Source organism: Miniopterus natalensis, chromosome 19 (assembly GCF_054644295.1).
Source record: "Miniopterus natalensis isolate mMinNat1 chromosome 19, mMinNat1.hap1, whole genome shotgun sequence".
In the NCBI taxonomy this organism is placed as follows: Eukaryota; Metazoa; Chordata; class Mammalia; order Chiroptera; family Miniopteridae; genus Miniopterus; species Miniopterus natalensis.
The window spans coordinates 39,294,470-39,316,018 of record NC_142099.1 but is presented as its reverse complement, the minus strand read 5'-3'; the positions used below and the strand labels follow the sequence as shown (position 1 = coordinate 39,316,018).

At 45.0% G+C, this 21,549-nt stretch overlaps 1 protein-coding gene across 3 annotated transcripts in view; it reads left to right on the top strand.

Moving 5' to 3' along the window:
- Positions 1–21,549, top strand: part of ATF6 (activating transcription factor 6) — a 128,332-nt gene that overhangs the window by 86,256 nt on the left and 20,527 nt on the right. For all 3 annotated transcript variants that reach the window (XM_087827897.1, XM_016210462.2, XM_087827898.1), the window contains exon 15: positions 19,733–19,817. In XM_087827897.1, the coding sequence (XP_087684023.1) occupies positions 19,733–19,817 (85 nt within the window). The remainder of the gene's footprint in view (positions 1–19,732; positions 19,818–21,549) is intronic.

Here is a 21,549-nt window from a genome sequence, read left to right as displayed (position 1 = left end):
TCGGGGGTCTTTCCCTCGCCTCGCATTCATGTGGGTGCAGGTGCTGCACCTCTTGACCGCGCTGTCTGCTCTGCGGCCTAGATTTACAACAGAGTACTTGCTTCTCATCAACTCACTAAGCTTGGTACTTCCTAGGTGGGTGGGCTGATGTAGGCAAGTTATTAAAGTCTGGCCTAGGGCTTCTGGTACTAACAGCCTCCCGTCTGGTAGGATCCACCACCCGTTTTCCTCTTGAGTGGCCTGTTTCTGTTCGGCGCACTTCTGTTCTAATTCAGTGTAAGTGGGGGACAAGGGCAAATCTGTGTCAGGCACAGTCACTAGGATTGTAAGTGGCCCCACTGGTTTTTAGGGCCGCTTCCCGTGCCGCTGGTCGCCGCCCGGTTTCCCCCGCCTCTACTGCTTCCCTTTTGACGTCCCTTACAGCCTGCTGTTGCCACTGCCCAGGCCACCAGATAGCCTCCAGCAAAAGTAAGAGTTCTTGTTTTTAATGTCCTCCCTGGCCGAGGTCAGTAATCCTGGTGCCCTGTAGATGGCACTGTGTGCATGGCAGCAGCGATACCTGCTCTCCGTTGGATGGTCACCGACTTGTCCTCCTCCGGGGGGGAGCCTGGGTTAAGGCTCCTAGCTCGGCCTCTGTGCCGAGGGTCCGAGGGTCCGGGACAGCCCAGACAGCCCGGTGCAGTCGCTGCTGCTGCCCCAGCGTACCGATGCCTTCCTGGACACAGCTTCCTGTCTGTGCACAGTACCCCGTCAGGCTACGGCAGCGGGACATTGGTGAGGTCCGGGCGGGCGGTTTGTATGATGTCAGTTACCTCTAGGCAGTCATGCACTGGCTCCTCAGGGTTATTGTCTGGCAACAGACTCAGGGTTGATGGCCAGGGTCTTGTGAAACTTGATGCAGGAGTGCCTGGAACTGGGTGATTCGGGTGTCTGACATCCAGCGCTCCAGGGCACTCCAGAGAAGGGTCTCAACTGCATGGGGCACAGTCACAACTAATTCCTGTCCTAGAGTCAGCTTATCTGCCTCCTTTACCAGTAGTGCTGTAGCTGCTACTGCCCGGAGACAGGCAGGCCATCCGGCCACCATGGGATCAAGCCTTTTGGACAAGTAGGCCACTGGCCTTTTCCATGGTCCAAGGGCCTGGGTAAGAACCTCCTTGGCAATGCCCCTTGCCTCGCTTACACACAGGTGGAAGGGCTTTGTGACATCTGGTAAGTGCCAAGGCTGGTACTGAGACTAGAGTCTTTTTAGTGTCTCAAAAGCCTGTTGTTCAGTTTCATTCCATTCTAAGGGCTGTGTTCCCCCTGTGCTGGCATACAAAGGTTTGGCAATGTCCGCGAAACCCGGAATCCACAAGCCTCAGTATCCTACTGCCCCTAGGAATTCCCAAACTTGTCTTATTGTTCTGGGCATGGGTATTTGTAGGATTTCTTCTACCCGGCTAAGGGATAGTGTCCTTCTGCCTTTATTGATGTTGTACCCTAGGTATGTGATGCTGGGGGAACACAGCTGAGCCTTTTTAGCTGAGACTCGGTAACCCAGGGCCTGTAAGGTGTTCAGTAGGCTCTCGGTAGCTTCTTGGCACTTTTCCTCACTGCTTGCAGCAAGTAGGAGGTCATCTACATACTGGAGCAGGGTGCAGCCAAGGTTTCCCTGCCAGAATCCCCTCAGGTCCGAGCTCAGGGCCTCGTCAAACAGGGTGGGATAGTTCTTAAAACCCTGAGGCAGCCTGGTCCAGGTTAACTGGCCCAAGAACCCTTCTTCGGGATCAGACCCTTCAAAGGCGAAGATGGGTTGGCAGGAGCCAGAGGGATACTGAAGAAGGCGTCCTTTAAATTCAGTACAGTATAAAACTGTTGTTCAGGGGAGCAGGAGACTCAACAGGGTATAAGGATTTGGGACCTTTGGGTGGATAGTCTCAACATGCTTATTCACTTCCCTTAAATCCTGCACCGGCCTATGGTCCTTAGTTCCTGGTTTCAGGATGGGCAGTAAGGAGTGTTCCAGGGAGATTGGCAAGGAGCTAAGATTCCTGCTGCCCGAAGGCCCCGCAGCTCCCTCCCTAGCTTCTAGGCTCATGGGGTACTGTCTTACCCGGGCTGGAGTGGCAGTTGCTGTCAGCTGGACTACAACTGGAGGTTGATGGCCTGCCAGCCCCGGAGGGTTGTTCTCTGCCCAGACCATTGGGAACTGCTCCTGGAGGTGCCTTAAGTACTTTGACTCAGTAGAATCCGGGCTCTGAGGTTCAGCATTCCTTTCCTGTAGGAGATACTCTTCTGACATAAGACAGGTGGGTAAGAGGTGAGCTTGGGAAAGGAGTGGCTGGTGGAGTCCTTTGGGTTCCTGGGGGGCCACAGAGAGATGGGCCTCTTTTCCTTCAAAAGATATGACCGCCTGCAATTTCTGGAGAAGGTCCCATCCAAGGAGAGGATATGGACACTCAGAGATGACTAGGAAGGAATGTGTCACCGTGCCCTTGCCAAGATGAATAGACCTGCGAGTAGTCCCCGGGTAGTGGGCTGTTTGACCTGTTGCTCCCTGTATTGGGGTTCGTTTTCCTGTTAGCGGGCCTAAGGGCTCGGTCAGGACAGAGTGAGCCGCCCTGGTGTCTATCAGTAAGCTCACTGGCTTCCCCCTACTTGTGCAGTCACCCTGGGCTCCCTGGGGCTTAGTGGGAAGGAGCCCGGTCCCGTCAGGCCTCAAGGTTAAGGACAGCCGGTGTTTGTTCTTTCTTCCCTCCTTTGTCTGGGCAATTTGGACATTCCCGTTTCCAGGGCCCTTCTTCCTTGCAATAAGCACATTGATTCTTGCCTAGTTGGGGCCTGGGTCTGCCTGCCTTGTTCCTTCCCTGGTCTTCCCTCCTGGGTCTCTCCCTGTTGGGGGGTCCTGCTTCTCCAAGTGCAGCTACTACCACCTCAGCTATTCTTTTGTCTTGCTTTCCCCCTGGGTTGTCCCTATTATTAAAGGATTATCTCCACTAATTGAGAACGGTTCATCCCTTCAAAACTCTTAACTTCTGAAGCTTCTTTCTGATGTCTGTGGCAGACTGAGTGACAAAGGCCACATTTATTGCCCTCTGGTTTTCTTGGGCGTCTGGATCTATAGGGGTGTAAACCTGGTACGCTTCACACAGACGCTCCAAGAAGGCAGCAGGCGATTCCTGAGGCTCCTGAACAATTTCAAAAACTTTGGACAGATTTGTGGGCTTTCAGGCTGCTGCCTTCAGCCCTAAGAGCAGAAACTGGTGAAAAGTATCCAGGGAACTTTTCCCACCTGCAGTGTTGGGATCCCAGCGGGGTCAGAGGGAAGGGAAGACCTCAATCCAGTCCTGACTCTCTTCTAATGAACTTCCTCCCGGCCCTATGATCGCCTTCTTTGCCTCCTGTTTTATTCTCTCTCCTCTGAGGTAAACAAGGTAGTGAGGAGCTCCTGACAATCATCCCGTGTTGGTTTATGGGTCTGAAACACTGATTCAAGCAGGCTGATCAGAGCCTGAGGTTTTTCTGAGAAAGGGGGATTCTGGGCCTTCCAATTATACAAATCACTGGTGGAAAAGGGGACATAAACCATGAAGGGCTGCCCTCCAGGATTTGCACCCATGAGAGGTCCCTCTCTAAGGGGGAGGACAGTGGGAGTCCCCCGTGGCCCTGTCTTTTCACCATATTCAGACCCACTCCTGGTGTGTGGTGGTGAGAGTAGGGGTTCCTGGTCTTGGGCCTCAGGTTCTTGTTTTCTGGGCCCTTGGCGACTAGGATTGTATTGCGTAGGGAGATCAGCCTCCTCCGGGGAGCGGACAAGACAGGGGGCTCTGTCCTTGCCTTTGCCCTCGGTGCTTTTGACCTGAGAACAAGGACTTGGGCCCCAGTTTTTAAAGCACAGGCCTGCAGCCACTGGGGTGGATGTTCTACCAGATTAAGCCATTAGTCAAAGTAAGGAAACTGGTCTGGGTGACCAGGCTCCCCTGTTACTACATCCCACATGGCTCGAACTAACCTGGGGTCAAAGGACCCAGTGTCTGGCCACTCTACTCCAAATTTTGGCCATTCCAGTTCACACAGGGTTCGCAGGAACCCCTTCGACCATTTTTTTATACTATACCCTCCTTCCTCTTCAAACCTGTCTTTGAAGTGCTTGAGGAGGTACCCGAGGGGGGTTTTCTGGGAACTATGACCTCCCCCCATGATGAGGGAGAGGGAGACAACGACAAGGGACAAAAGACAGAAAAGGGATAGCCACTTGGGTTTTATGTCCAAAGTCTTCCGAGGAGCGTGGCCGGACCCTGGAATAAAAAAAACACCGGACTTATCACTGAGAAAACAGACAGAAAAGGAGGGAGGAGGTGAACAAGGTGATCTCGGGAGGGGAATAATCCCTCCAAGTGCCCTGAAAGAAAAAGTCAGTTATCCATTCACAAATGCCTTCAACTGTCACAGAAGTTGGATAAAACCAATTGATATCCCCTAGTATAGAGCGAACGAATCCACAAAGAGAACACAACAAACACCGCGGCCGCATGCAGGAAGGGCCGACAGACAAGAAAACCAGGCTTCACTCAAATGTCTTGGAGGAAGGCAACCTCTTAGCGGAGGTCTAAGCTGTGTCCAGCTACTCCACTAACCAGGACCTGCCGTCCAGAAACAGAAACCAGACTTGACTCCGGAGGATTTCCAGGCTGTTGCTCCAAAAAGTTTGGGTGACATGGCGGTGCTCTCAACGGACCTTTTCCCGAGCCCCTGGGGCCAGTCTTTGGGGCCCTGTAATATCTCAGGGGGCACCTCCCCTGGAGTCCCCCTGAGTCTGGGGGTCGGGCTGGAGGCACTGCCATATCGGCGTGAGGCGTCTGTCGTCTGGGGACATGGAACACCAGATCTCGCTGGGGCCTCCAAATGTTATAGCTTAACAGCAAGAATGACAAAGATCGCCAGCCACACTCAGAGCCAAATGTAGGAGCAAAGTTTATTGCGCTAGCGGACGACAGCGGCACTGCACCCAAATCTGCCGTCCCCCGTCCCCTCCACTAGCAGTATTTAAAGCAAAAAAGCCATCTCCTCCGTGGATGGAGGGGGATGAGCTGTTTTAATGGTCTTGCGAAAGCTGTTGGGTACAGAAGCCGAAACAAGCATTAGTTAATTTATCTTAGGCACCACTTTATGTTTCCGTTCTGGGAACCGGGGGCAATTTGAAAAACATTCCCTTGTGTAAAGGTGAGAGCTTAATCACAGAGTTTCAGTTGATTTCTTTTCCCAAGCTTGTGAGTCCAGGTGGGGCCTTGGGCCCTAAGTCCTGATTACTGTGAGCCCAGATCAGTACCTCCCTTCACATGAGAGGAATATTTGAAAATGGCTTTCTTGCGCAGCCTCTAGCATCTCAGCATCTTCCAGTTTAGATTTTTCTGTGTATCCATGTAGCTTATAAGTCCCAGCTAAATCCTTCGTGCTTTATATCACCCCTTTTTTTTCTTAGTCGATTTTCATTTCTTGTCTTCTTTTGTCTCTTAAGATACTTTCCTCATTAGAGTTTCCCTCTCACATTATATGGGTCATTCTTTAAACCTAAAGATTAAGTGTGACCCTGGGATTTTCCTCCTACCTGCTTTTGTTGCCTAGTTGAGGGAAACAACTGGCATCTTCTCAGTGAGCTTTACTGTTGATATTTTTCAAGTTCGGCATTTCCAGATTTCACTTGCAGGTAAGTCACCACACTGGAGTCACCTGGTGCATCCGAGAGAACGTCTTGCTTGTGATGCAATATGATGAGTCCTGTCTCCATAATGGTTTTTCTTCAGAATTGTTTCTTTTCTGATAATAAAGATACTCTGCCAGCTGAAGTGTATATATTTTTTTAGTAGAATCGTTTGAGGATCTTCCATCACTTGTGGAAGTTCTGTAATACAAAATTGGAAAAAGCAGTAGTAGTGGGAATTATTTTTGATGCCTTTTTATATACAGCTGACTCTTGAACAATGCCAGGTTTGGTGCTCTGACCCTCAAATAGTTGAAGATTCCCATATAACTTTTGATTCCCTAAAAATTTAACTAACAGCCTGCTGTTCACTGGAAGCCTTACCAATAGCACAGTCAATGAACACATATTCTGCATGTTGTAGGTGGTATATACTGTGTTCTTACAAAAAAGTAAACTAGAGAAAAATATGATTAAGAAAATCACAAGGAAGAGACATTACATTTCCAGTATTGTACACACTTGTTTATTCCACGCGTGTAATGAAGCACACCCTTGTTGCTTCATGTAGGAGTGTGGTCATTCCTGCGCACAGCTGACAGTGTCATCTTTCTCAGTCACTTAACTGTGCCTGAATCTTAATATTTTGGAGGCTGCGAGCGTATGTAAGTTCTGACCTTAATCTTTTAATTATTTTATAGCAATACTATCAAGCAATAAATTATTTTCTCAAATGAATTTGTGGGAAAATTATGAGGGATTAAGTTTATATTTTGTGAGAAATGAGAATGTATTTCTCATGGAAATGTCTTTTCCACATAAGACCCTTTGAAACTAGGTGACCATATAAGAGTCAGAGTGTGGTATCTATTATTCAGACTTAACTTGTAATTCTACCTTTTTGCCATATCTTTGAAAGGATATATTCTTTGCTGTAAATAGAATTGTCTTCAGATCTTGCTATGGATAGGGTCATACATGATTATTTTATTCCTTCTTTTAATTGAGACTGACCATCCCTCCCCCCACTTACCCTTTAATGAGTGAGGCCACTTGAAGGAGACTTTTTTCCCTGAGGTGGTGTCAGTGTCTCTTCAGGACGTGCCTCATGATTCCTGACATTTCTTTTCCTTTTTCATTTTCCTTCTCTGTCTCACCTGAAGCAGTGAAAAGACTAGTAAGGTGAATTAATTTGGGATACAAAATTCTGTTTTAGTCACCGTTGTTTTTGTATTTTATCTGCAGGTATATCTAGAAAATGTACCTCATACTTACTAAAATGGATATGAATATTTGTCTAATCTAACCTATAGAGATTAGAAAGATTTGTAAACTGGTTTAGTGGAAACTTTGTTTTCAAAGTAAATTCCTGAAAAATGATACCATGGTAAAACAAGTTCATTCTTTTGCTGAACTTCTTGAAAAGCTTGCATCTTTCAAATCTGACCTTAAAAAAATAAAACAACAACAGAAGATATTACCTAATAGAAATACATCTGTTTGCATTTGACACCCCCTCAAGAGTTCTCTCTGTCTCCCTGGTTGTGTGTCATTCCAACGAGGAGCCCTGCATCCGTTCATACCGCTCAGCAGCCATGTAACTGCACACAGTGTGTAATGGACAACACCAGGGAAGTCCCTGCTGGCTTAGTTTCCACCACAGCTAATTATCTAACATTTAAAATATCTGTTCTGTACATAATATAACCATCATCTTTGGCTTCTTCCTTTTGCTCTTAAGCTGTTAAATTCTATGCCAGATAGAAATAAATTGTTTCTAACACCCAGGCATGCCTTTGACTAAGAAAATATGCATATCCTTTGTAAAGATTTTTGGTATTTGCAGTTTTCTCCCTGTTCTAACACTCTATCAAGCTAAATTGGAGCTGGAGTACTTTTATAAAGTCCCTATTTATGCAAAAATTAAGCCCGTGGTGATTTTCCCCTTTCTTGCAAATGGTTGTAAAAGCATTTATAATAATGAACCGATCTCATGAACTGGTATCAAATCATGGTATCCAATATAAATCATTTGCCTTTTATTACTTAAATCTCTTTTTTTGTTCCTTTTCAAAAGACGACTGAAGAGTGTGTGTGTTTGATTTTTGCTCCTAAGAAGCAGTTTTAGCCTGGCCAGCATGGGTCAGCAATTGAGCATTGACCTGGGACCCAGGAGATCTCTGTTCGATTCCCAGTCAGGGCACATGCCCTGGGTTGTGGGCTCCATCCCCAGTAGGGGGCGTGCAGGAGGCAGCTGATCAATGACTCTCATCATTGATGTTTCTATCTCTTTCCCTCTCTCTGAAATCGATAAAGACATTTAAAAAAAAAAGTTTTAAAAACTCATTTTGGAATTAAATAAATTTAGTTTAAATTCTCTTTGCAATTCATGAAAGTTCCTAATTCAGATTTGATTGGAAACTGAAATCGGTAGATGTGGCTTTAGAACTGAGTGGAATACTCTCTTAAAGCACACGGATGGTGTAAATGAGGCTTAATCTTCAAGTTCTTAAACTGTGGGGATTTGAGGTTTTACAAATTACTGAATTGTTTATAAACCCTTTGGTTTGAGGCAACACTTTGAAAAGTCTTTATGAGGTTTTCATGTTTATGTATCATTCTTACCAAATGGTCTCAACCATTAATAGATAACTGGTAAATTTTAAGTGTTTTTTAATTTCAAAAGGACTATCTTAATGCTCAGAAATTTGAAAAATAAACAGGAGGAAATCACCCATAACCCACTAGCTCAGCAAAATTATTGAAATGTCATCTGGGTTTCATTTATTTAAAAAGATACATAGAATATGCGTATTTCTATAGAGGATAAACACATATTTAAATTCAGTCTTACCGATATTATAATTTTCTTTGATACCTTCAGATTCAGATAGGAATAGAGAAACCTCCCTTTCATTCTGACTTCCAAGGATTCTTCAGGCTCCCATATGTAACTGAGACTGTCAGTCAGAGGCAGGGATTTGGACAACAGTGTAGAAAGGAGATCAGGTAGCCAGGAGGATGTGTGCCTGCATGACCGAGAGGGAATGTCTGGGTATTTATTTGTTTATTTTAAATTTATCTTTATTGTTGAAAGTATTACAGGTGTCCCATTTTTCCCCCCAATTGACCTCCTCTACCTCGCTCCCACTCCCTCTCCAGGCCTTCACCCCGTTATTGGCTGTGTCCATGGGTTATGCATATAGGCATATGACTTCTTTGGTTAATCTCCTCCCACCCTCCCCCCTCCTTCTCTCTTTCCTCTGAAATATGATCGTCTGTTACATGCATCAGTGTCTCTGGATCTATTTAGTTCATCAGATTGTTTTGTTCATTGGCTTCTTAAAGAAGACTCCTCAACATTTCCTGTAGTGCTTGTCTGGTGGTGATGAACTCCTTTAGCTTTTTCTTATCTGTGAAGCTCTTTATCTGACCTTCAATTCTAAATGACAGCTTTGCTGGGTAGAGTAATCCTGGTTATAGGTTCTTGCTTTTCATCACTTTGAATATTTCTTGCCATTCCCTTCTGGCCTGCAAGGTTTCTGTTGAGAAATCAGCTGACAGTCGTATGGGTGCTCCCTTGTAGGTAACTAACTGCTTTTCTCTTGCTGCTTTTAAGATCCTCTCTTTGTCTTTAACCTTTGGCATTTTAATTATGATATGTCTTGCTGTGGGCCTCTTTGGGTTCCTCTTGTTTGGGACTCTCTGTGCTTCCTGGATTTGTAAGTCTATTTGTTTCCCCTGGTAGGGGACATTTTCTGTAATTATTTTTCCAATTTCTTGCTCTCTTTCTTCTCCTTCTGGCATCCCAATAATATGAATGTTGGGCCTCTTGAAGTTGTCCCAGAGGCTCCGTATACTATCTTCATATTTCTGGATTCTTTTTTCTTTTTGCTCTTCTGCTTGGGTGTTTTTTGTTTCCTCACGTTCCAAATTGCTGATTTGATTCTCAGTGTCCTCTACTGTTGATTCCCTGTAAATTATTCTTCATTTCAGTTCCTGTAGCCTTCATTTCAAATTGGTATTTTATTATGTTATCAATTTTCTCAGTTATTTCCCTAATAGTCTGCTTAAACATCCTTACAAACAAAATTTTGAACTCTGTATTTGTTAGCTTGCTTGGATCTATTTCATTTAGTTCCTCTTCTAGAGATTTCTTCTGTTCTTTCCTTTGTGACATGTTTCTTTGCCTCCTCATTTTGGCTGCTTCCAGGTGTTTGTTTCTATGTATTAGGTAGAGCTGCTTTATCTCCTGGAATTTGTAGAGTGGCTTTGTGTAGTAGGTGTCCTATAGGGTCCAGTGGCTCAGCCTCCACAATCACCTGAGCTGGGCCTTCTAGGGGCTCCCCTGTGTGGGCTGTGTGCACTGTCCTGTTGTAGCTGAGCCTTGGTTGCTGTTGGCGTCCCTGGGAGGAATTGACCCCCCCGACCAGTCAGCTGTGAGAACCAGCTGCAACTACAGCCAAAGAGCTGCTATGCTGGAGACACCCCTATGGAGCAGGATTTACTTCAGTGGGGCTTTGGTGTTCACCAAGTGCGCCCCTTGAGTGTGTCATTCATAGATGTGGTAGGGTTGTAATCAAGCATGGTCAAGTCTGACCACCAGGTGCACTGTCTCTGAAGCCTCCTGGGAGGTGCAAAGTCAGCCTGTGCCAGTGCCTTGCCCAGGGCCACCCAGCATGAGCTACACAGCAAACCGTAGTTGGCTGCTACTTGTGCTGGGCTTGGAGGTGTCCAGGAGAGGCCAAGCTATGAGCCAGTGCAGGCTGCCACTTGTGCCAGGCCTGGGGCCACTTATCAAGCCGTATGGGGCCTGCTGCTGCTTGTTTGAGCGATTTTAGGAAAGTCCTAAGCATGAGGCTTGAGAGGCCACTTGCACAGAAAAGCCCCTGGAAATGGCCCGGATGAGCTGCAGGTGGGGAGGGTCGGGGCCTCCGGAATCACGGGGCAGGGCCAAAGGTGTGAGTCAGGTGCTGGCGATTCAAATATGGCGACTGCCTGCGGGCTGTGTGCCGGGAGGACTCGCCAAAGGAGCAATGGCCTCCGCCAGCTCTTCTGCCTGGGAGGAGGCCGCCCTCCAGCTCTCGCCCGGATCTCAGGCAGGTTAGTTCCTCCCCGAGTGTCCCGGGTCCTTTCAGGCTGCTGCCCGGCGCTGGGCTCAGAGGGAGCGTCGGAGTGAGTCCGTGCGCGGGCCTTTTAAGAGGAACTGCGGGGGCTCCTGCAGCCTCCGCGACCCTCAGCCACAGTCCCCGCTGGTTTCACAGCCCGGAGTTGTGGGGACGTCTCTTCCCGGCCTGGAGCCCTGGGCTGGGGGCCTGCTGTGGGGCTGGGACCCCTCACTCCTACGGGAAACCTCTGCCACCGAGATGTCCCTCCGGGGTTTACACCACGGCACTGGGTGTGGGCCGGTGTCTCTGTGATTCAGCCCCAATTTGTCCGAGTCTCCACCCCTCCTACCGGCCTCGGTGCTTCTTCAGTCCCCTCCTTGTAGGGCTTTTGTGCAGCCAGATTTCAGGAGGTTCTGGGTGATGGTGGTTCTGTATTTTAGTTGTAATTTTGATGTCGTTGTGGGAGGCGGTGGGTACACGGTTACCTACGCTGCCATCTTGATCCCCCCCATACTTAGATAGGACTGCACTCTGCTTGTCAGTTGGGCTCTATAGGAGACTGTCAATATATCTGTGATCATTTTATTATTTATTGCTTATCCCCCCCCAGTCCCCCAAAAGAGCATTTAATTGCCTCTAAAATATATAGAAGAAAAAAAATTCCTGCGTACATGGTTTGGGGTGAGTAGGAGGAAACCCCACTTCCTCTGTCAACATTGAAACATTTCTGAAAGATGCTATTGTGCACTGACATCGAGGCTTTTTTTAAAAAACTGCTCATCTTTTTGAAAAGACAAAGGATTCAGTCAGTTACAGAAACAGGTGCCGGACCACCCTTGCCGTCTGCGTCAGAGCCCGGTGCTGCTGATAGGCCAGTATCTGCCCCGGTGCACTGACTGGCAGTGTCCGGGGGAAGCTGGGTCTCTGGGTGATCCTTTCACCAGCAACAGTAGGTGCTTTGTGTTGGTGGCTGTACATTGGTGTATGTTTTCTCTTTGCCTTTTTATTGTGATGAGACTTTAGGTTCCTAGAGGTCACTTAGTTTAGTGATCACAGCAACTCAAGTTTAAAATGTTTCACTGGTAACGATTCTAACGAATTCTCTCACACAGAGAATGGCATGTTGTTCTTACTGACAGGTGAAAGGTAGCAGGAGCTGATGAGCAGGAATTGAACCTACCATCAGAATTAGGTTCCTTTCACAATTTGGCCATTTATTTTGGCATTATTATTTACTCTCACTTTTATAAAATTTCGCAACAACATTATGTTGGAAATAATAAATTTCTTCAAATAATGTTGCTTTCAAAGTGTGAAGCATTTTGAAATTCTTGAGTAAATATATAGTTTCCAGTTGAGAGTTTGAGATAGAGAGATGTGAGATGTACTTTTGCCCCTTCATTTTACAGAAGAAGAAATTCAGACCCAGCGAGTGGTGCAGCATCACGCACCTTGTGTGTGAGGAAGCACCTTCCATTCAGGCCAGCGCCCTCACCGCCCACACCACCACCTCCTCACCTGTTAATGAGGTCATGTTAAGAAAGGTTTTCTAGGAATATGCAAACCAGTAGATGTCACAAATTAACATATCCCTAGGAAGTTATTTTATACTGTGAAATTTAAGAGAATTCAAAATATTTCTAAACCAGAGTGGGCTGTAATATTTTTAATTAAAGATTATTAGAGAAATCTAAAAAGAATCTGTAAGTTTTTGTTAAACGTAATTAAATTTTGGTCATAAAAATTACCCTGACTACACAAAATCCTGGGGGTTTTGGCACTGCCAGCCCCTCCCCTCTGAGGAGGGGGCTTCTTGTGTCAGTAAGACATAAAGAGGTGAAGGCCATTTGAGGCTTCTGCTGAAACGTTTTTCATAACCCAACACAATAAACGTCTCAGAGCACCTCTGCCACACCCCTTCAGTGATCCCAGTGATTCCTTTCACACGCTGGTTATTCCAAACATCATGTCGAACCCCGCTGTACAAGCCCATCTGAGAAGGCCACTCCCCTGCTTCCAGCATCATAATTCTCTTGTTACTCTCTGACCAAAAGTTAGAGGGAAATAGGTTAGTGTATCAGAGAGGGAAGAGTCCTGAAGTGTGTTTTTCAAGCCTGATTCTCTATGGTCATGTTAGGTGTGTCGGGTAAGGCTGATAGGTCTTGGTGTCCCATTCCATGACCCCGGCCACCCTGCGTGTGTGCGTGATGGTGACCTTATGTGATGATGATCCAGCAGAATGAACTGCACATGCGGTGTTAGTGCACTGCTTGCTATGGTCTCTATAACCAGCACTGTGCACAATGAAGGAGGAATCGTTCCCTTTATGTGGGCTCCGCGGGCCTTCTTTATGCTGGGGATCTCGCCTCTGAGACACCCCTTGCAGCCTTCCCTCCCTTGATGGGTCGTGAACTTAATGCTTTAATTTACCCCACCAGATTTCTCTGTTTACAGGTTAAACACGAGTTTCTGAAATATGTAAAAGTGACAGTGTTTGCTAACTACTTAAGAAGAAATCCTTTTAGATTGTATTAAGTTTTATTTGATAATATAAATACTTAAAACATTTTGGGTGAAAGTTATTTCATAAATTTTGAACAGTTTAAATAGAGTTATGTGTAGTGACCACACATCACTCCCTAGTCCCCTGCTTCTTTAATGTTGGTGAACATTTTTCTTTGCAGTTTTCTACATTTTATGTTGTGAGACCAGGCGAAATTGTCGAACCCATTACCTGTATATTTCACATCTGCTAGGCACCCATCCAGAACTGAAGACATTTGGCAGACTGGGTGGCCGATGTCCCATGGGGGAGTAGTCCTCAGCTGATGCTTATAAATAATTAACAGATAGCAGGAAAAAAGACCTCTTGGAAAGCCATTTTATGAGCCTTATGAGCCAAAGGTTAATATTTTCAATAAGAAGCCAGTAAGTCAAATATAATCTTTTGCATTTAGACTCCACATTATTGCTTTGCATTAAAAAAAAGTTTAAAGACCAAACAGTATGATAGGAAGAACAAAACTTTATTTATTTATTTATTTATTTATTTATTTTTAAACATATCTTTATTGATTTCAGGGAGAGAAAGGGAGAGGGAGAGAGAGAGAGAGAAACATCAGTGATGAGAGAGTCATTGATCGGCTGCAGCCTGCAACGCGGGCATGTGCCCTGACCGGGAATCGAACCCCGATCTCCTGTAGCCTAGGTCAGTGTTCAACCGCTGAGCCATGCCCGGCTGGGCAAAACATTATTTAGAAATATAATTTCTGTTTATACTTTTAGAAAGAAGATTAAGAATATTGGCAACAGGTGAAATCAGAATAGCTTGATTAAAGGAAGCAAACGTAGTTTATTAAAAGAATATCTCCTAACTTTTGCTCTTTGAGGGCACACATGGAGACGTAGAACTGTGCATCACCTGGTACATGCTCATGCTGGGGGCGTTTGTGAAGAACTGACACTCCTCCCTCCATAAGAAAATTTAAAAATTTGAAAATTAAAAATGACATTTTGAAAATGAAAAAATGAAAACTTTGATAAAAGCAGAGGCTATGGGATTTATCATAGAAAGAAATGTTATATTATTCATGACTTTTAGCTCTTCTATTCCTAGCTCAGAAATCATTTAAATTTATCGAAAAAGTTTTAATTTAAAAGTTCTGCCTAGAAAATAAACTTGAGGGCTTTGGTATTATTTCAAAGTAGTACCGTGTTTGATCTCTTAATTTTAACATTTCATAAACATATGTTTACACAAGAGGCAGATCGGTGCTCTTTTAGTGAATTAATGCCAGAATATAGTTATTCCTTTACTTATTTAGTCTTTTTGAAACTTCACTGATTTCTAAACTAATTTACTCTGAAATTTTAACCAGGACATTACAAGAAATTTAAGGGATATGTTTTTCTTCCACTTTGTGGTCTGCCTTGTCAGGACCCAACCCTTCCTAACACGCCTGTGAGGGAGATTTCACAGTCCTCCCGATTTCTTTGTGTGAAACAGAAAGACCAAATTGCTTTGGAAAGAAAAGGGTCTGGCTCTCTAGTGAAGATGGGGCATCCAGACACAGCCAGGGAACTTCAGAGATAGAATCCAAGTAGGGCCCCTGTCTTCTCCACCGCCAGGAAGTTGTAAAATCCCTGTTAAGGAGGAGCCTGCTAGAGTAATACCTCCTTGTGCTCCCTTCCCAGCTTGCTGTGCTGCTTGCACACGCATGCACATGTACAGACACACTCATACACACGCACATGTACACACACATGCACACACACTTAAACACGTGCACACATGCACAGACACACGTACGCACATATACTCACATATCTGCACATGCGTGCACACATGACTCCAGCTTCTCTTGCACAAGTTTACCCCATTCCTACAGCGTCTGCCTAGAATTTAAAAAAATTACTTTTTGTCCCAACCCAGCATTTTCCTCATTTTTTTTCCAACAAAAAAATAACATAATTCTCTTAGATATGTGTAACTTTTTCCTTGAAGTGTTTCCTAATAATCTCTCAGAAAGCTTGTTGACTCAGTCGCTGCAGCCTCCCCCTCCCTGCCCTCCTGTGGTTTGCTTTGTGAGCATGTCTAGGATGCAGTTTAATCTTCAGGAAGTTTGCTTCCTACCCAGAGGTCCTCAGTAAAGTGAATTTCTAAAACGAAGCATCTTGTGAACAGTATGTCTGACAAGCCCTCATGTGGTTAAACTCTTTATGAATTTAATGTTGGATGCTTTTCCTTAAGAGGACATTCTTTGATTGCCACACTGCTGGCACTCAACTTATCTCCCTGAAATATACAGCTCTGTGTGATAGCTGACAGCGTTTGGAACTTGGATGCACTCAGGCTGTTGAACGGAGTAATAGGAAGTACAGGATCGGAGACTCCCTGGCCCTCTACCTGTCCAAAGCAGGTACATGTTCATGTTGGTTCGTTTTATCACACATATGTGCATTCATTTGCCATGTTTAGTGTAGGGCTAATACCTCTCCACTAGAGTTTCTTGTTGCCTTTCCTGCAAAAACTGTGCTTAATGCATCAACCATAATCCCAGAATCCATTATTACTCTAAATTAGAGCAAGAACAATATGCTTGTTGGCACTCTGAATGAACACCGCTGCGATTTGTTCCCAGTCTTTCATGGTTGTCTGGCAGTGAGAGAAAAATTTTAATCTATTCACTTTTATCAAATCTTGCTGTCTTTTCACATGGTATGTTAGCAGCTTATGCACTGTTTTATTAAATTACACAATTACACTAACAAACACAAATAGCAAAGGTAGTTTTGGAAAAACACACAAATCAGCTAGTTGTGAATGTTCCATGTGCTGGGGGTGTCAGTAAGTTTTAGGGGTGGATGGGTCATTTAATCGAGCAGGTCAGCTTCAATGAGGTCAGTTTCTACTCTACCCGACATGTGGAATCCACATTTTACAATCTTCCTAGGACCTCAGTTTCCTTGTGAATCCCCATCCTAGCCTCCAGCTGAGCAAGACGTGGTTCTGTTCTTTTGGCAAGTTAGTCTCCAAAAAGAGAAGAAACAACCTTGGATGCTGTGTTATGCACTAATAGTTTGTCTTTTTCTAACAATGTGCCAGAAAGAGGGAATTGGGAGAATTGTATGAAAATAGCATATTTTCTCAGGCACGACATTGCATAACATCAGAAAGCTGATACTTCATTCTCATGGTGAAGCATTTGGGTGTTTTCCACCAGTGCTGCTCTGGTTCCAGGGAATGAGTAACAACATTGATTGTGTCCACATGGCGCCTCCCTGCAGAGATCCATGGTCCCTCAGCCCTGCGAGGCTCTGCAGGAGTCCGTGAAGACGTCGTAAAGTTAGCCACGTCGTTGTGAGTGGCAGTGCCAAAGTGTATTGCATCTGTGCCTGTGGCAACATCTTTTCTCTGCTTTTCCTTTTTTTTTTTAAGTAGCTTCACCTCTGCTGCAGCTGGATCATTGTAACTGATTTAATAGGAAGCTAAGGGTTTCGTTCCATTTCATCAAATGACATCTCTACTTTTCCAGGATTTAATTTCCTCTGTAAGTTCTTTAATAAATAAGTAAAAATAGTGAGGGGGAATAGATCAAGAAGGCTAAATAATATTTTTATGCTGTTAAAATAGAGACAAGCTGTATCTGATTAACCCTTATTGGGATCCCTCTTGACTCAATACCTTGAGTACTGTTTCACAGGTTTTTAACATAACTAGTAATTAGGTTTAGGTTTAGCTATGAGTGACAGAAAATCCAAAATGATAGTAGCTTAAACAAATTAGAATTTTATTTCTCTCTCATGTGTCGGTTCCAGAGATCGTGTGGTACCTCCTTGGTCATCAGGATGCCTGGCTCTTCTGTCTTGTTGCACCATCACCCTTAGATTGGAGCTTCTTCCTCATGGTCCAAGAGGGCTGCCCGGCTCTGGCAGTCATGTCTGCATTCCAGCTGCGGGGGTGGGGGTGGGGGTGCTGCCACCCATCATCACCACCGTTCCTCCCTGCAGCCCATTGGCCAGAACTTGAGTGTGTGGTCTCAAAGGAGGCTGGGAATGTGGTCTGTGTTCTGGGAGGCTTTGTGCCCATGCCCAACTAAACCTGGAAAGGATGGCAGATTTGGGCACACGTGGCAGTTTCTGTCACAGCATTGTTTCCCCCAACAGAATGAAAACCTAGACTTGTATTCTTTAACAAAAAATAGCCTCTGTAGCGCAGTGCTGGGTACAGGCAGGTCTGTGTGTAGTCAGTTCTTTAATGAATGGGATGAGATCAGTAACGAAGCTCCTGTGTTTCTGCACATGTAGCTGATGGACTCAGTGACGTGCTGAGGGGAGAATGAAGGTTCACAGTTGTGGCAGGAATGTTAAATTCAAAGAAGTAACACTGGACATTTAGTGAAGCCACTGTGCTGTCCCAGGTGTGTGTGCACGTGTACTGGTGTGTGCAAACTGTTTCTGATGTAAGAAAAGCTCTGCTAAGGTTTATAGTATACCAGCTCGAGTCCCTGCAGTTGCAGTCTTTAGGCCTCTTGGTAAACGAGCACTTTAAAATACAGCCCCCCCTCCCCAGTTTGCAAACCTTTAATAATTAGAGGTACAGCGGGTTAAGTGTGATAACTTTTATACGTTCAATATCTGATACTTCTTTTTCATAAATAATAATGTCTGGTTTTGGCTTTCTGATGCAAATGTAACTAACTTGTTTGAAATTCAATGAGGAGGGAAAGTAGGAGATACTATGTTCAGAAAATGAAGTTTTAAAACAAGGTTTAGGATGGCATCCAGATTGCAGCAGGAAATTCAGACTTTGGTCTGAGCCTGACCTTAACCCGTGACCAGTGGCATCTAAATGTGTTTATTTTTACAGTAGCCTTAATTTGGGGCTTGTAAGTTTGTTGGTTTGTTTTTCTCATTCAGTTTTGGGGAACTTGAAGCAATATTTTAATTATAGTATTTCTAAGTTTCGTGGCATGAAGATCAGCAAATTTTGGGTTTTTTTTGGCTATAATATGTTATTTTACTCAGAAATTTGTGATCTTTGTGTCTAACGATGCTTTTAAAAAACTCCCTTTCTGCAGTGCTGGGATTCTCAGACCAGCTTCACTCGTCTCCCCCCTCCCCCCCCGCCTTCTTTTAAAAAAACATGTTCTCTGAGAAATGTTGCCTCATATTAGACAAAGCATGCACTTACTGGAAATGTTTTCTATCAGTTCTGTTCACATGCATTAATTTCAGTCCACAGATTTTTTTCTTAGCTTTGCTAACAATTACATTTCACAGTCACATTGACTTTGAACTAAGTTGTTCCCGTTCATTTACTCGGCACGGTGACCTGCCTGTACCCAGCCTGTGCTGCAGAGGCTGTTGGCACTGAGTTTTATCACCCTCAGCTCTGCTTTTTGATGAGTCCTTCCTTATAGCGGGAGTGATGAGTGAATGATGGACGAAGGAACAGGAAAGCAAGTGTTCAGCTCGAGTCTCTGCCTTATCTCGGCAGCCTGCTCCCTCCAGTGGAAGCTCTAACGCACACTTTTTTTTTTTTTTAATATCTTTATTGATTTCAGAGAGAGGAGGGGGGGGCAACATCAGTGAGGAGAGAGTTGTCATTGATCGGCTGCCTCCCGCATGCCCTCAGCTGGGGATGAGCCTGCGACCTGGGCATGAGCTCTGACTAGGGAATCGAACTGCAATCTCCTGGATCCTAGGTCGATGCTCAACCACTGAGCCACGCGTGGCCGGGCTCTAACGCACACTTCTGCCTTTTTCTTTTTTCTGTAACAATTTCTGTTTCTATTAGGAAAAGGGAGTTATTGAAAATAGTAGTTGATACCCAAGTCATAAGTCATAGTCCACCTTGGAACACCTATGAGGTGCACACCTTTCCCAGAGCATGCACCCCCCTTTAAAGCTGCACTCCTCTTGTCTGGTTCCTACTTTTTGTACTTGTGTGGGTAGAGCCAGGAACTGCAGGTGTTCAGTTAACTTAGAGATGGTGAGAAGTTGGCAGGATTACATTTAACTGTGCTCGACACACATCTGTACTTTTCACATTCTTCCACTAAACTGTGCTTTTTAAGAGCAAGGGCCCCCACACCTCCTCTAGTGCACATGGACCTGTTGCTAACCTGTTGGAAACGTGCACTCCTGCGGCCGCTTCAGAGGCACAGAGGAGGCGAAGTGGCGTGGCCAGACCCCTGCCCTGCTCTCTTGTGTGTAGTAATAATTTGGGATCAGAAGTTTATTTGGGGGGATGTTTCTCTTCTTTAAAAAAAAGTTTAAAAATGACTCTATTGGATAGATAACTCTAGGCCAAGTTTAAGTAAAAACTATCATATTTTATGATCCTGCTGAACATTGGTGTCTTAGACACCCTAAATTTGGCCTGTTACAGAACTAAGCCAATTGTTACATATAACAGATTGTTCTTTGTTAATCTCAGGATCACCTGCTGTTACCAGCGACCACCCATAACAAGACCACGAGACCAAAGATGTCCATTGTGTTGCCAGCAGTAAACATCAATGGTAAGGGCAAGTTTTGGTTTATCAACAACGAGATTGGTTTGTTTAACTACGTGCTTTGTTTAACCACGATTCTCTGGATTAACTAAAAGAAATTTAAAACGTTTGGTTGATCAGGTATATATCCATGCATTAATTTCAAAACATTTCCTACTACTTTCACAAAATATTATTAAAAATTTTTTATATTGTTTAAAAATGAAAAAATTTATAGTTACTTTTTAAATTACTGTATTTTAAAAGAAAAATTTATTCTATTTGTCAAATTGGAAAAGTCAGCATCTTGACTGCCCTGACCTTGTTGCCGCAACCTTTCTGGTTTGCAGGCTGAGAGGCCTATACCAGAGGCTTGTCAGTTGGCTCTGGAACTCAGAGCAGTGTCCTCTGTTACATAAGTGGTGATAGGACTCCCAGACCACACCTCAGAAGCCTTGTTATAGTTAAGCCATAATACTGATGAATTTGATATTGATAATGTTATATATTGCATTTTGTTCTCTAGGGCTGGATATTAAATAAAACATGTAGAATGTAACACTTAAGACTGTCCAGAGATGTTAGGGGAGAGAGTACTTGCTTCTTATACTTGAGAAGGAGAAGTATGGCACAGAGCTCTACTGAGGGAGGTCCTGTAGGACCATACAGAGTCCGGGGGGAGTTCAGTGAAGGAGCAGTTACTTCAAACTGGGCTCTCCATGGAAAAGAGAAGTGTCTTCCTCCCAATGCCAGCGCATGTTGTGAACGAGGAGAGGGCATTGCTGACTGACTGCTTCTCTGACACCTCATGCTGGGCTCTAACGACAGCCGGACTGGCCCTGCCGCAGGCCTGGGTGCCGGTGTAGCAGGGCCACCAGTTACCTCTCTGTCTAGTCTCAGTAGGGTGAGAAGGAGAGCCCTTGAACCAGCCTGCAGCTGACCCAGCCCACATTCTTCTTGGTGCTCCCAACTAACCATCAAATACAGCTATAAAACTAGATAATGTCCAGTAAACTTCAGTCTTAGCGAACACGTATTAGACATGCACGAAGGCTGTCCATGTTCAGTGAGCTGTAAACGACTCAACAACAACAACACGGAACGTGGAGGAGCTCAGCTTCCTTCAGCACAGACGCAGCCCCGAGCCCTGTCCTCTGGTTCCAAGACAGTGTGTCCAGAGCGCAGTGTTTCTCGCTCCGAGAGCATGTTCAGGAAACACCCACCAGTCTCTCCCCATAGGTGCCTGGGCTTCTCTGTTGGGGCCAGAGTAGGTTTAACTTCTGGCAGCTTATGCTCAGAAAGGCTGCTGTCTTCATTTTCAGCGAGGCAGAGCCCATGTGGCTCTGCTGTGCTGCTCCTCGGTCCTCATCTAGAAGAGGGCCCGGTTATCGCAATTTGCTCTCCACTTCCGTTAAGCCAAAAACAGTAAGATGCTGTTGGACTCTGTTTATCTTGGCCAGGGGACTAAATTTTGAAAATGAACCTTTCATGGATTTGAAAAATGCAATCTCTTGTGAATCATTTTCTTTTTAATCTAATTTGGATTCCTTTGTAAATAGATTTCTTTTTGTTTTTTAGAATATAGTAAACTATTAGGAAAGTTAAGATTCAAATTCAGGAATGTCCATCCTCAGGCCCTTTCCCAACACCCCCCACCTTGCTCTGACTGAGGCTGCTTCTCACTTAGAGCCTGACTCCTCCCCTCCCCCGCCCGGAGGCTCCCTGGGACCTCAGGGGGTGGGGAGAGGACAGCGTCCCT